Raw genomic sequence first — 13774 nt, 5'->3', positions numbered from 1 at the left:
TGCGCGCCGTGTCCTTTCTTTTTTTTTTTTTTTTCCCCCTTAAAGAGGGATTTTTTTCGCCTCCCCCCCCCCCCCTCCCCCGGTAACTTTCTTTGCACACACGCGGCCGCCGATAAGACCAGGAGGGGCCGAAAGGGGACGGTGATGGCGAGCCGGGAGCAGCCCGCCGAGCGCCGCCGCCGCTGAGCCCGGCCGCCCCGCGCACCGACGGCCTTGGACGCCGACATGTCGCTCGCCGCCGCCTGAAGGATATATTTTTTTTCCCTCCCCCCCCCCCGCCCTCCCGCCGACACAAGGTAAGAGCCGCGGCCCGGCGGCGCCCCCGGGGACCCCCGCGGGACGCGACGCGACGGGGCGGCCGCCGGGCCCGGCCCCGCGGGGCGCTGCTGCCCCCCCGGGGGGGGGGGACGAGCCCCCCCACCCCCCCCCGCAAGGCGGGCGGACTGGGGGGGAAAGGGACGGTGCCCCCCCGGGAGGAGCGGGGCAGCGCGGCGCTCCGAGGGGAGGGTGCGCGGGGCGCCCGGTGTCCCCGTCCCGCGGAGCGCAGCGCTCGGCCGGGCCTGATCCTGCCCGCGCGGCCGCGCAGCGCTACCTGCGCCCCCGCCCCGAGCAGCCGCTCGCCGCCGCCGCGCTCGGGCGCTGCCGGTGCCCCGCACCGGGCGGAGCGGAGCGGCGTCGCCGGCGGCAGCCCCGGGCCCCAGTGCCGCGGGCCGGACGGCGGTGCCGGTGCTCCCCAGCGGGGACGGGCTCCCTCGCTCCTTTCCCTTGGTTTCCTGCCCGCCTGCGAGCGTTTTTCCTCCTTTTCTAACCCAAATCGGGCCGCTCGCCCGCGGCGCGGGACCTGCCCGGCTGCAGCCGCGGCGCTGGGACGCTGCTGAGAGCCGAGGCCGGGCGCTTGCAAAGCTCGCGAATAAATAGCGATACGCGGCCGCGCGCAGTGATGAGCAATTTGTCACGATAGGAGAACAGCACATCCTTTCCACCTCCAGCGATCTCATTATATTTGTTTATTGTCTGCGTAATTGGGACCATTTATTGGTATGTCTCGAGCACTGCCATGTTTTGCATGAGTGTTTACATTGTTTTTCATTTATTTTCTTTAGTTTGGCATGGGGAGGTCTGTTATTTGCCTCAATTAAGGGGAGTGATTTAAGTGTTGCACAGAAGGGCTGTTGGGGAAGCGTAATGTTAAAAGAAGACAAATAACTTTGAACCAAACTTTGCTTGGTAGGCAGAGTAACAAATGCGAGCACACTAAGCGGGAGCTGCAGACAACGTAATTTCTGAAACCAAACAGAAACCTCGGATGAAGACAAGCCCACCTATCCTGATCGTTTTTACTGTACTCCCTGACAGAATCACATCTAATTAAAATCCTAATTTTAAATGTAAATCGCCACTGATGGTTGCCAAGAAAATCAGATTCTTCTTAAATCAACATAGTATTTCTTAGCAATAATTAGACAACATCTTGCTTATGTGTAAACATTGGCCAAGACCTTTTTCAGTACATTTATTGCCCTTTTATTGATAGGTATATAATTCTGTATATAATTCTTAAAAAAAAATCTCACCAGAGGGGCACACTTGTGAGTAAACATGCATCTATTGTTATCCATTTGTTCATCTGAAAACCTGTGATTTATCTCTTAATTAGCATGCCCAGATCGGAGTGGAAAGACTCACTCTTTCGTGTTCTTCTTTTTAGATCTTGGATGAGTTTTGCAATGTGAAGTTCTGCATAGATGCCAGTCAACCAGATGTAGGAAACTGGCTCAAATATATCAAGTTTGCTGGATGCTACAATCAGCACAACCTTGTTGCATGTCAGATAAGTGATCAGGTATGTGGCGTTCACTTTCTGCACTTACTTTTTAAGAAACTCTAAGGTGTCAATGGAAAAAAAAAAAAAAACCCCAGCAATTCACAACAGATTTGGGCATGTTTGCTGTTATGGCAAAAGATAAGGCACAGATGTGAAACGCAGAATAGAGTAATTTTGACTGTGGGCTGTGGATAATACGAATTTTCCATTTTTCCACAGTGTCGTCTGATTCATAAACAATCTTATACCTGATAAAAACTGGGTCGACTTTCTCAGATATGCAAAGCCAGTGTTTTCTGATTTCGACTTAGTAACATTTTCTGGTGCCTGTTGCAATCCAGTTGGATTGCTAAATTAAACCATTGAGTTAATCGAGAACTACAATGTGAAATTAGTGGAAAGAATGAGGGGGAAGATGCAAAACTGACAATCCTGCAAATACAGCTGTGTTGCAGGGCTTCGGGTTGGGACGTATGCATGCAGGGACGTTGTTGTGCCTCCTCATGCCCCTCACGAGAACTCGTAATACTTCTGCACTGAAATGCAATGTTTCGTGGGTTTCTTTTGCTTTTATTTTATTGCACTTAAAAAATCCACTCGTTGTTAGGCTTAAACATTATTTATCCTTGTGTGTCGTTTTAAAAAAAAAAAAAAGCCAGGGCTGGGCAGAGGAACGATGCAGTGTAGCACTGTGTTTTCAGTTATGCTGATGAGTTATTAGGTGCTTCTTAAATCAAGATTTGCTTGAGTTTGCAAATAGGACATGCCGTTAGGAAATATTTTAACGAGTGAAGTTAGGTTAAGAAAGCTCTGGTTCTTTAAAGTAAAATGTCTAGAATAGCAAAGGAACAACTGGTTGTGAATTCTTGTTTCGAATTTCAACTTTGATACCAGCAACATAACGTTTGATTCTTCTAATCACTGTGCTTTGTTTTCACCACTTAATTAACTGCATCAGGTGAATGTTAAAGATTATCTTTAGCTGATTTAATTGCCTTGACAGCATTGAAGGACGAATCACAACCAGACACAAAGCTTCAATTAGAAATCATTCTTTCCAATCAAATTCCTTACATATAGGAAATGAATGTGGGACTGTCTGCTTTTTCCAGCAGCATTACAGAATTGCATATTTAGCTCATATGACATAATTGATTAAAACTGGTTTAAATAACTTTTTCAGAAACTATGGTAGAGGATTCCTTCAATGTTCAACTTTTAAAATTCAGCCCTGAGCACATGTAATACTGAACGAACCAGCCGACTGGGATATAATTTATTTTTTATATAGCAGCTGGTTTAACTAAAGAAACCATAAAGATTATTAGTAAATGAAAAATACGTCCTCCAAGCCGAAATATGTTTTATACTGAAAAACAATAAATTCTCTCAGTGCGGAGCAGTTATATAATGGGGACACAGAAAGGAAACTGTATAGTTTAATTGAAATAGCAAATTCAAATATTTTATGCTCAATAAGAGCTGGCGTAAATAGGGAAGACTGTAAATGGAGTCGTGTGAATTGGTAGAAGCAGCTTACTGTGTTTACTTTGATGTTGTTGATCTGCAACTCGGAATAGATGCTGGGCTGAAACACCAGCAGCTGTCCTGTGACACACTAAGGCGCACACGCGTTTTGACGTTTTTGGAATGGAAGTTATGGTGCTTGTAAGCTTCTCTTTTTTCGTGTTTACATTTCTGAGATTTGGTAATGGTGGCTGTACTGCTGCCAATAATTTCTTTCATTCACTGGAGACTTGTTTTTTATTTTGCATGGTATCATGCTGTTCATAATTCCATGTTTTTATGGCTTATTGTTGCTGAGATTTGAAAATTAAAAATTGCTCGTCTTTCAAGTAGCGCGTTGTGGACTGGACGCTGTCAGCACGAGCTTGTTGTTCATGTGGCCCTCTGGAAACGCTGGAAACTTACCCAAAAAATTGTACACATACTCCAACGTTTTATGACCATAGCCTAAAAAGTTAATGCTAAAAATGTGCTCTTGAATCTTAAACCCAAAAAGCCTTCCTAGCAGCTCCTCCTCCCGCTCTGTTCTGGCACGGACCCCTGAGAGGTGATATAAAATCTAATGGAAGGCAAACCGGGGAACGGACGTTGCGCGGCCACATGCGTCCATGCAGACGCGAGCCGGGGCCGAGCGGGCACGTGTGCTTGCGTCCACGCTGCGCGCGGCAGCGTCTGGGTCAGCCTGCCGGGCCGGATCCCGGACACGCACGCACAAATAAAAGGTGGCGGAGGCGGAGGAGGCGTACCAGCGAGCCGCCGTGCCGGGGGGTCCCCCCGCTCGCCCCCCATCCCGCCGCGTGCGGTGCCGCTCGCCGCCGGGGCGAGGACGGGGACACTCGAGCAGCAGCGATTGTTCGCTTCTAATTGCTGCAACTCATCTGTAAAATTCCCGAGCAAACATCGCGCCGTAGCGGGGAAGGCGGCAGGTACCGCCGGCGCTGTGGGCACCGCGCTGGCCGCGTGTTTACCCGGCCGAGCCCGAGCCCGGGTGACGGGCAGGTAGGGCGAACCTCAGACCGGCTGCGACCGAGCCGCTCCGCTGGGCTGTACCTTCTGCGCTTAACGACAAGAAGGAACGAAACCCCTTTTTTGTGTTTGTTTTGTTTTCTCTATTACACTTTTTTTGGAGAGGTACCACCCCGCCCCCAGATTCACGTCTGGGGTTAGGTTTCATCCCTTAGGATCAACTTTACAAAAGGCCTGGGCTCGCTCTTATGAACGTATAAATGAGCTTTGCTAAGATGAACAGCTCAATAATGGTGGGATGCAGTCAAAACACGTATGCTGGATGCAACTCAGGTTTCATTTGATTGGAAGTGGAGTAGGGTTTAAAAGCTGCATTTTTTGTGTGTTTTGTTTTATTTCAAATGAAGTTGATCTAGGATTTCTCTTTGCTGTCTTCCTATAATCTCCTGTCATACCTAATCTAACCTGAAAGTATGTAATTCAAGATGTATATGAATAATAAAATTCCACAAATAGTACGGTCTCATTTTTTCCTTTTCCCCAAAGAGACTACAGTATGTGCAGAGCTGCAAACAGTCTTGTCACTACTATTGCCCTGGAATGTATTTTTTCAGCTCAGAGTCGGTTAGGATTCGATAGCAGTTCTTACTAACTTGGATGACTTTCCTTTATTATCGTTAAGCACCTATTAGTTTGACTTCTTAATGGCTTCAGAACGATTAACACTGTTAGGCTGTCTGGTTGTACTGTCGTCTCAGCAAAAGCATTGTTTTTAAATATATTTGGTAATGAAAATGCAGTTGGAAATGCAGCATAACTATAGCAATGTCTCGTAAGGGAACTGTCACGCAATCAGAATGCATTTTCAAGCTGGGACCACAGTCATCTTCAAGCTATTAAAAATATATGTATTTTTTTAAGAAATGTAGTTGTTTGTAGTTTAAGTTAAAACTCCTGAATATTGTTTTTTTTTGTCCTGCTTATTGCTTGCACACCTCAGACAGGGATATAGCCATATAATCTGTGCAAGTGCTCTTAGCTTCCAGGTCTTCCCCCTAACAAAGCAGCTCCTGAAGTTCCCCTTCGCTTTATCTATTGAAAACTCCACGTGGTTCGGGATCGGTCTGCTGAGGTTTTGATTTGCTGTGCATCCTGAAATAGTTTTTTCTTTCTTTTTTTATACTCAAGTATATGCTACTGGAATGGGGGAAAACCAGTAGTGTTACACTCCTACCAACATACACAACGTCGGTGATATAAACACAAGAGTGAACCTACTGCTGTAGGTTTTACCAGATCTGATCGCATCTTACAAGTTTTATGAACTTTTTTAATCTGCAGACACAGCTTCATGTTTCAGATTTTACTGCCTTGCCCCCTCCCCTGCATGCAACTAGCAGGCAGGAAAACACAGAGGCTTCTCAAGCAGCCCTAAACATAGAGCCACCTGCAAAAGTTGTGTATTTAAGGAATAGTTTTGAGGCTTTGTTGTCAGAGAGTGAAATTAAGGTTTTGGCTGTTGTGGGTCGGAAGGGCACGTGCACGCTGAGCTCGTATGGAGCCCTGTTCTGCCATTATTCTTCCTAGGAGCTGCCAGTTTATTAAGCAAATAAAGCTTAATCCAAGTCCCCCTGGAAATCCATCTCCAGTGGGGCTGGGCTGTGTCGGAGCTGGGCTGGTGGGACAGGGAATTCGGCAGTCGCCATCCTGCATTTGCTGCAGTTAGAGTTGGTGTCGGGTGTGAACCTCCAGTCGAATCTTTTGTGCGTGTCTGTGTTGTCTGTGGCTTGATACGCTAGCAGAGCTCCTGGTCTCCACGGTGTCCTGTCCTGACGTGACCTGACCCTGCGATGAAATTTGGTAGAACAGAAAATGGCATCCTTGCAGAGTGCTAAGCATTGTATCGACCATTAATATTTGATGCAAACAGTCAGGCACGCTGTCTCTAAGCAAAAATATCTTTCCGAGATGAGAACTGGTCAGCTCGTAGCCCCGTAGTCTGCAGCAGGAGTACAGGGGGTTATGGACGTCCGTGGAGATGGTCGGGGCTGTAATTCACTGAGCCGCGTCGGTGCTGTGTGGGTGGGAGTGGGGTATTGGGAGGCCACTGCCAGGCGGTCACTTGAGGCACGCGCTGCTCCGTCCTGCAGCTGACTCTTCAACGCATCCCCGTCTCCGGGAAGAGCATGACGGCCCCTTTGGTGGCCGGAGCCGGGGTGTGTGTGCTGCTCGCGGCCAGGCTGCCCCAGGCAGGCGCGTGCACCCCAGCGAGCCCGGGCCAGCCCTGCCGCAAGGGCTGCGGCCCCGTGCCCCCGTTTTGCTGGGGCTGTGCTTGGGAGCCGAGGCCGGTTGTGGCAGTCCCCTAGCCGGGACCCCAGGACTTTCGCAGAAGCCTAAAATTCACCAGGAAAAACAATGCAGTCAGGCCATGGGTGTCATCGGGGTGATGGCGGCTGGGCAGATACCCGGTGCTTTCAAAACGCAGCGACGCCGAGTGAAGGGACGCGGCACAGCTGTCTCGGGGGAGCAAGAGGAAGGTTTTTATGTCAGGTGACGGCGAAGCGCAGATTCCCGGTGCCCCCCGAGGAGAGCGCTTGCTCCAGCACCTCCTCCCTGAGCTGCTTCCTCTCTCCGCCGTTTCGGGGCCCTTCAGACTTCTAGGAAAGAAGGAAGGAAAGGACTTTGCACTCGGCCGCGCCGAGGGCCTGCAGTCCTCCCGGCGGTTCGCAGGCCCCGGGAGGGAGGGCACAGGGGAGATTCCTCCCCCCGCGACGCAGGCACGCACGCAGCCTCCTGCCCGCACACGCACGCAGGCCCGGCCGTCGCTGGGCTCGGCCTGCGGGTTTTCGCCGGAGTTTTCTTTGGGCCTGACACGGAGCTCTGGAAAGCCTCCTATAGGTTACCCCGGGAAGAAAGCCTCCAGTTCATTTCAATTTATCATTTGCCTGAGTATGGCGAGAAGGACCTGGCTCAGGTTTCATAATACGGCCCTCCAGCTGCAGAAGTTGTTCATCACAGGAGCTAAAACTGGTCGTTTGGACGCTTTTTTGTTGTTGTTGTTTCCTCAAATCCTTAATTACAGCTTGTCGCGCAATTATTTATTCATTTGTCCTCCTCGTTTTCCGGGGAGCATAAATCCTTACGTTGCTCGAGTCCCTTTAATGTAAAGCTCGTTATTAGTTTTGGACGTGTAATTTGTTTTGCTTTGCAGGCAAGTTCCCCTCTCCTTCCGAAGCAGCGCTTTCCTCCTCGGAGCCGGCCGCGCGTCGGCCTTGCCCGCGCTCGCTCCCTGCCCCAGCGCCTCGGGCCCGGTGCCCCCGCCTCGGGCCTCCTTCCACACTGATCAAACATGGGAGGCCATCTTGGCCAAAATAAGGCCGAAGCCTTTTACCTGAAACTCGTAACCGCCGCGTTTCCACCTATGGGCGCTTGTGTCCCCAGTGCGAGTTTTCCTAGTTGCTGGGAGCGGACAGCCTGCGTGATGTCGCGTGGGATTCCTCCTGGAGAGCGGTGCCGGGGGGTCTTTGCAGAAGGCTAAGGGGCCTTGTAAGGCTTTCATTGCGGCCACCAGTGCGCTTGACGCTTATCTCCTCTTCCTTCTCACCATCTTCCTGGTCAGCTTCTGTAGCGGCTGAAGGCACTTCAGTCCTTTCCGTTGCCAGCGCGTTGTGGGACATAAGGTGTTGGATGCCTCCCCCCTTAGCACTCAAAGTAAGTTAAATACATTAAGTAATTTAAGCATAAATAGGATCAGCTACCTGCTCCCACAGCTGAATCGCGTCTCTTGTCTGCTCTAAAATCTGAATTTCCCAAATAGCACTGGGGCACGTGTTTTCCAGGCTCTCGTGTGTTTGGGAATAAGAGGGCTGGCGAGACGCAGCGGGAGGAAGCGAGGGCGGCAGACGCGTCCCTGTCAGCTCTTGACGTTGTCCAGACACAGAGGCTCGAGTGTCACTTTTTTCCCCGAGACCTGGTACCGTTTCTATCGCGCCTTTCGGGGCGGCTGCACGGCGGCGGGCGGCGCGGCGCGGGCTTCGCCGGGGCAGGCCGCGGGCGACAGCCGACTTCAAAGCAGGCAGGCGGCAGCGGCCGGGGCTCGCGGGCTCGCCTGCTCTCGCAGGGAGCGCGTTTTCGCTATTATTCCAATTATTACAACTTCCTGCACGGGTTGAAGGTCATTCATAATTCACGCTTCTGTCATCTTTACACATGCCAAATGCAGTCTATTAAGCATAAATAAAATTTCAAGTGCCTGACCAGGAAAAGTAAACTGGGATTCATAACAATGAGGCCTTATTCATCCATTTAAAAGCAGATTGTGTGTGTTCCTTTTCTCCCCCCCTCCCCTTTCCCTTTATGGCCTTGCAGTTTGGGAGCGCTTATTTTGCTCGGTAGTGTGGACGTGTGACCTGGGGCGCACGCAGGCGCGGAGGACTTCTCACCACTCCAGCCCCCCTGAACTCTGGAAGTGTTTCCAGATCTGGATCTGATTCTGCTCTTCCTATATAAACTGCAGTCACACCCCGCTGATCGCAGGGCATGTGCAGCGCATCTGGACTTCACGGTTCGGGTCGTTTCTCTGCCGCGCGGAAGCTCTTCGTGCGGCGCGGGAGGCAGGCTGGGGTGCTCGCGCGTTGTGAGGTTAGGTGGGTAGCGAAGCGGGCTGGCAGCCTGCAGAGGTGAAATCTTGGTCCAGCTGAACTCAAAAAATTAGAAGGTTTCCTTAATTATGGTATAGTCAGGAGCACAGCCAAGAAATCTTTAAGCTTTGGAATATAAAAGTCCATATATTCCATATTATCATTTCCTAAAACAAAAAATAATGTCTGAAATACAATTCAGTGTTGCTTACAAAGCCAGGAGAGGCAGGAGGAGAACCTGGCCTGGGAGTAGTTGGTGAGCTATCAGCTCTCCCGTGGGAGGACTCGCTGCGTCTCCATGTCTTTCTGCCCACCGCAGGCTTCTGCTGCGTGAGGGCCCCTCGAGCGTGGTTCAGTTCCACCTCGAGCGTGGTTCACTTCCAGCAGACGTGCTTGAACTTCTCCCTTGTTCTCGGGCAGGATGATTCCAGTGGATTCCGGGAAGTGAGGAGGACATCTATTAAAATCAGATCAGATTGTTTCAAAGTTCAGCACGTCTGATTTTAGCTCCTCGTTGGAATGCAGTCCGGTGTATGATTGCTTAGTGCGAATGGAATCCTTGTACGTGCAGCAATAATTTTTAAAAATACGTATTTTTCATAATAACTAAAATGGTCATTTTAATAATGATTGGTGGATAATGGCCAGAATGCCAGCGCTTCAGATCTGTCCTTGGACCTGTTTTTGGAGGGCTTTAGTTCTGCGATGCAAAATGAAAAAACTCATTTAACCTAAAACATGGACTTTCGCTGGGTGTTCCCTCTCACCTCACTGCTGAGGTACGGCGAGGCTGGCCGGATAGTTTCCGACAGGTAGCCCGCTGTATTCTGGCATTTCAGCTTATTTGTGAGCAGCAGCACGGACAGGCTGGGCGAGTAGCTGCAGCGTGTGTGCGTTGGTAGGAATCCGTGCCGTGCCGGCGGTGCGGGCGCTGCAGCGTGCCAGGCCTCCGCAGAGCGATCCCGCGCGCCGTGACGCGGTGCTGTACGACCCAGACCACGTGCCTGTAGTCCAGGGGCCTTCTTCTGCGACGAGAGGCGTGAAGGTCTACCCAAGGAGCTCTGGCGGCGCAGCCTGAGCAAAGGAGGGAAAATATCGGCGAAAGCTTCGCTGTGGTTTAGGTGACGCGCCGCTGACCTCCAAAGAGCAGCTGAGTTTACATACCGTAACCCAAAACCGTGTCGCACCAAGGTGAGCTGAGGGCAGAGCTGCACTGCCCGAGGCAGGGCCTTAGCTCGAGCGCTGCCGGCCTCCGCGGGCGCCGGGCGAGGTGGGAGCTCCTCGGCAGGCCCTTCGCGGCGAGGGGGCCGGTCGGGACGGCCTGCAGAGGCGTCTCTGGTCAGTGCGCGGCATTGCACGTCATGCACCTATTATTTCAACCTAAAGTAAGGCAGCAAGGAGGGCTCAGCTGGGGCTGATCAGGCCATAATTTGCCTTCCAAATGTATGGAGGCCGGCGCAGTCCGGGGAGGGGGGGGGACCCAGATTTAAATACATTTATCTTAATAAATGGAAAAACAAGTGTTGCTTGAAGCAAGTATTCCCTGGATGCAATGTTGACATCAGATTTGTTTGCAGGAGTTAAAAGCCGACTTCACTTAAATGCGTTTCAGTCTTTGACTCAAAGGGTTTCGTCGCCCCGACCGCGTGCCCAGTGCACCCGAGCCGCGTAGGAAACCACAGCGGGGGCAGCCCCGGCTGGCTGTGTGTGCTCTTGGGCCGCACGAGGAGGCCTGCGCCCCGGCCTGCCCTGACCCGATCCAGAGAACAGTAATTTGGCGTTATTTTGGCGTTGTTTTTGCTTTAGAGTTGCCAGAGTTACTTTCGAGCCCTGAATGTGCTGTTTTGGTCGCACGTCCCCGTGTAAATCAGTGAAAAGTGAGACGAACAGGAAAGTGCTCAGGAGGAAGAGGGCTGCCCTGCGCCTGACCCGTCCGTGCAGACGCAGCCCCGCCGACCCCGCCGCTGTGCTCCTGGCTCGCGTGACGCTAAATCAGAGCAGAACCGGGCCGAGCGTGTACTGCCGCCGCTGCCGCAATCGAGGTGCTTTGTCGTGGGAGCGAAAGCCGCAGTCGCCGGCGGGGACTGCCGCAAGCTGCAGAGGCAGAGGGCCGATACGTCCCGTCCTGGAGGCTCACGCGCTGCTGGAGAGGAAGCTGAGATGTTAAACCTTTGAAAGCTGCCAAGAAAAGAGGTGATGCAGGTTGCTGAGAGAAGGCCATTGTTTTCTGAAGGGAAACAGGGCTCCAGAGCGAAGCTTGCTGCTTGCAGTTATCTGAAGGACAAGGGGAAAATGAGCCCAAGAAAACCCGGCACGACAGTTTTCGTCGCATCCACGACGGGGGGGGCAGCTCCGCTTTCCCCACTCGCAGGGTGCAGGTGGTCCGCAGCCGGCTCCGGGGCGCTGAGGATGAGGAAAAGAAAAGAAAACAGATTGGAGGAAATGTGTCTTATTAAGTTATTTTGGGATATTTCGCACATATCTGTGGGCAGAGGCCGCTTGCACTCGAGTAAAGCATTAGGCTATACGGCCACCTCCTGGAGGAGAGCGGTATCTGCGTGGCTGCCGGGCCGTCCCGCGGGACCGTGAGCGCCGTCCCCGTCCCCGCGTATCGCTCCGTACCTGTACCTCACTTCTGGCAAACGGATCCGTTTGACCTGAAATAGCGGGAGCGGATTTTTTGCTTTCTTTCCAGGCACTAAAATGAGTACTGAGAGTTCACGATTTGAGAGCTAACCCTTTAAAGGCACGTTAGTCAGAGAAAGCGCGAGCGCATCGTTTGTTAGCTTAGGAAACAGAGCTGTCATGTGTTTTGGTTTAACGAGGCCTGAGGAAGTTGCTAATATTTATTTGGGCTGCTTCGTGGAGCTTTTTAGCGCTCTTCACGTTTCCTGCTGAGACAGCAAGCAGCCAGAGAGATTCGGGGCAGCTCTGCCTCACCGCCTCGCTCCTTCCTAGGACGAGCCCGGAGCCGCAGCGTGACCCGTGCGAGGTTCCCGGCGGCCGGCGCCCTTGGCGTGAACGTTATCCCCACCGCTTGGGCTGCTGCTGGGCTGCTGGGGTCACTTCTTCGTTCTGGGCTAGTTTTTCCTTTGGTTCCCGTTTGAACCCAAGGACTAAGCAGCAGGGCTGGGTTGTGTAAACCTCTCACGGCAGTCTGGACTTCGGAGTTGATTAAAACGAGTGGGGTTTGGTGCCTGTGCTTTCCTCAGCACGATCTTCTCTGGTCTGTTTTTAGCTGGTACCCATAGCTTTTCCCACTGCAGTTGAGAGGAGAAATGGGGGTTATCTCCCTTAGGCGAGTCATTCGAGGTTACGTTTTATGGCTAATTTGTAGGTCGGTTTTGTATAACTAAGCATGTGAGTTGTTGGTGATATTTGCATTTATCATCACGTAGCTCATTTTGCAGTGAAGGCTGTTGAAAGCAATATCTCTTTTTTCCTTTCACAGAACCCAAGGCACAAGAGCTTTGGGGGCTGGAAGGAGCAGGTTTGCCATCGTCTAAATTGGCACCTTTCCATGAAACTACTTGCAGCCAACACCCAAACCAGGGCAGGATCTGTCCTGCGTTTAAATTCAGTGGTGTTCTCTTTGCCTTTTGTGATGCTCACTTTGCTTTCTCTTTTTCAGATATTCTACAGAGTTGTAGCAGATATTGAACCAGGAGAGGAGCTGCTACTGTTCATGAAGAGTGAAGATTATTCACATGAAACAATGGCTCCAGACATTCACGGTTAGCCAGTTCTTACTGTCTAATCTAATCTAATATAGCATTGAAATTAAGTGAAAAATTAGGAAGATATCTCCTCTTTTGGAATCCTCTTGAAATCCACAACAGCTTCACTGTAGCTAAGGAGGAGAACTGGACTGTGCTGGTTATATGTGTCTATATTCCTACCCTTCTGTTTTCTGAAAGCTGTTCGGTGAATAAATAAGTTTAATATTAACATGATTGATATATTTTCATTTATCAAAGTGTTTTGCCAATGTCTGTGACTAAGATTACTGTTTCTGGTGTCCCTTAACTGTTAGGCTTTCTAACTGAATATTTTTCAGCATTAGAGATGAAGAGTCCAGACAGAGAGGTCATAGGTTGCCTGGGAATAAACTGAAATTTCCAGTCACTGGGGGACTTTCCACCACTCATGTCCTAAATATGAGTATATGATTCCCCTTAGTTGAACTATAGCCTGGAGGTTATGCCAAGGCCTTTCTCCTTCAGTCTCCCTGGAGGGTGGGTCTGTTCTGAAAAGAGATGCCAAAGCTGGTGCTGGGGTTGTCTGTTTTGTTCATCACTTGTAGTTGAACTGATTTCCCCCCAAATTGCATGCAACTTGCTTTCAGTGCCTGTCAAACTGGTGAGCGCTGGTTTGCGCAGTCCATTTTTCTCTGCATCTCTTGATGTCTTTCAAGTTTTTCCCTTACTTATTCCAACCTGCCTGGCAAAACCAGAGGTCTAGAGAGGTAACCGAGGGCAGCAGTAAGGCTTTGAAACTGAAACTTAAGCATTTCATGGATGTTGCAGAGGGAGGAACAGATTCTATGTCATTATCTCTAGGCTGTGTTGGTCCTACCAGACTAAGACATATGAACCCTGATTATAGGTTATTTTTTGTCACTTAGCTAAACAACCGTTATTCTGTTCTTGTGAAGAGAGAAGATCTGAGGTTGTTGATGTTGCTGTCACTTTTGAGAACATAGTCGTTCTTCCTCCACTTGCTCATTCATTATTTATCCTATACACAGATTCTGTGTCTAAAACTTGTAAGCTGTTGCTCATTCCTTGCACATTAGGTTGCCTCAAATTTGTCCCCC

General features: G+C 50.6%; 1 protein-coding gene across 7 annotated transcripts in view; it reads left to right on the top strand.

Moving 5' to 3' along the window:
- MECOM (MDS1 and EVI1 complex locus) overlaps window positions 1–13774 on the top strand; it is a 363383-nt gene that overhangs the window by 309747 nt on the left and 39862 nt on the right. For 5 of the 7 annotated variants that reach the window (XM_064516591.1, XM_064516589.1, XM_064516590.1 and 2 more), the window contains exons 3-4: window positions 1709–1843; window positions 12590–12692. In XM_064516591.1, the coding sequence (XP_064372661.1) occupies window positions 1709–1843; window positions 12590–12692 (238 nt within the window). Of the gene's footprint in view, window positions 1–118; window positions 297–920; window positions 1039–1708; window positions 1844–12589; window positions 12693–13774 lie in introns of those variants that run through there. The other 2 variants (XM_064516592.1, XM_026105673.2) reach the window with 2 other exon arrangements.

This window comes from Dromaius novaehollandiae, chromosome 9, assembly GCF_036370855.1.
Source record: "Dromaius novaehollandiae isolate bDroNov1 chromosome 9, bDroNov1.hap1, whole genome shotgun sequence".
Classification (NCBI taxonomy): domain Eukaryota; kingdom Metazoa; phylum Chordata; class Aves; order Casuariiformes; family Dromaiidae; genus Dromaius; species Dromaius novaehollandiae.
This window is presented reverse-complemented; position numbering and strand designations above follow the sequence as displayed.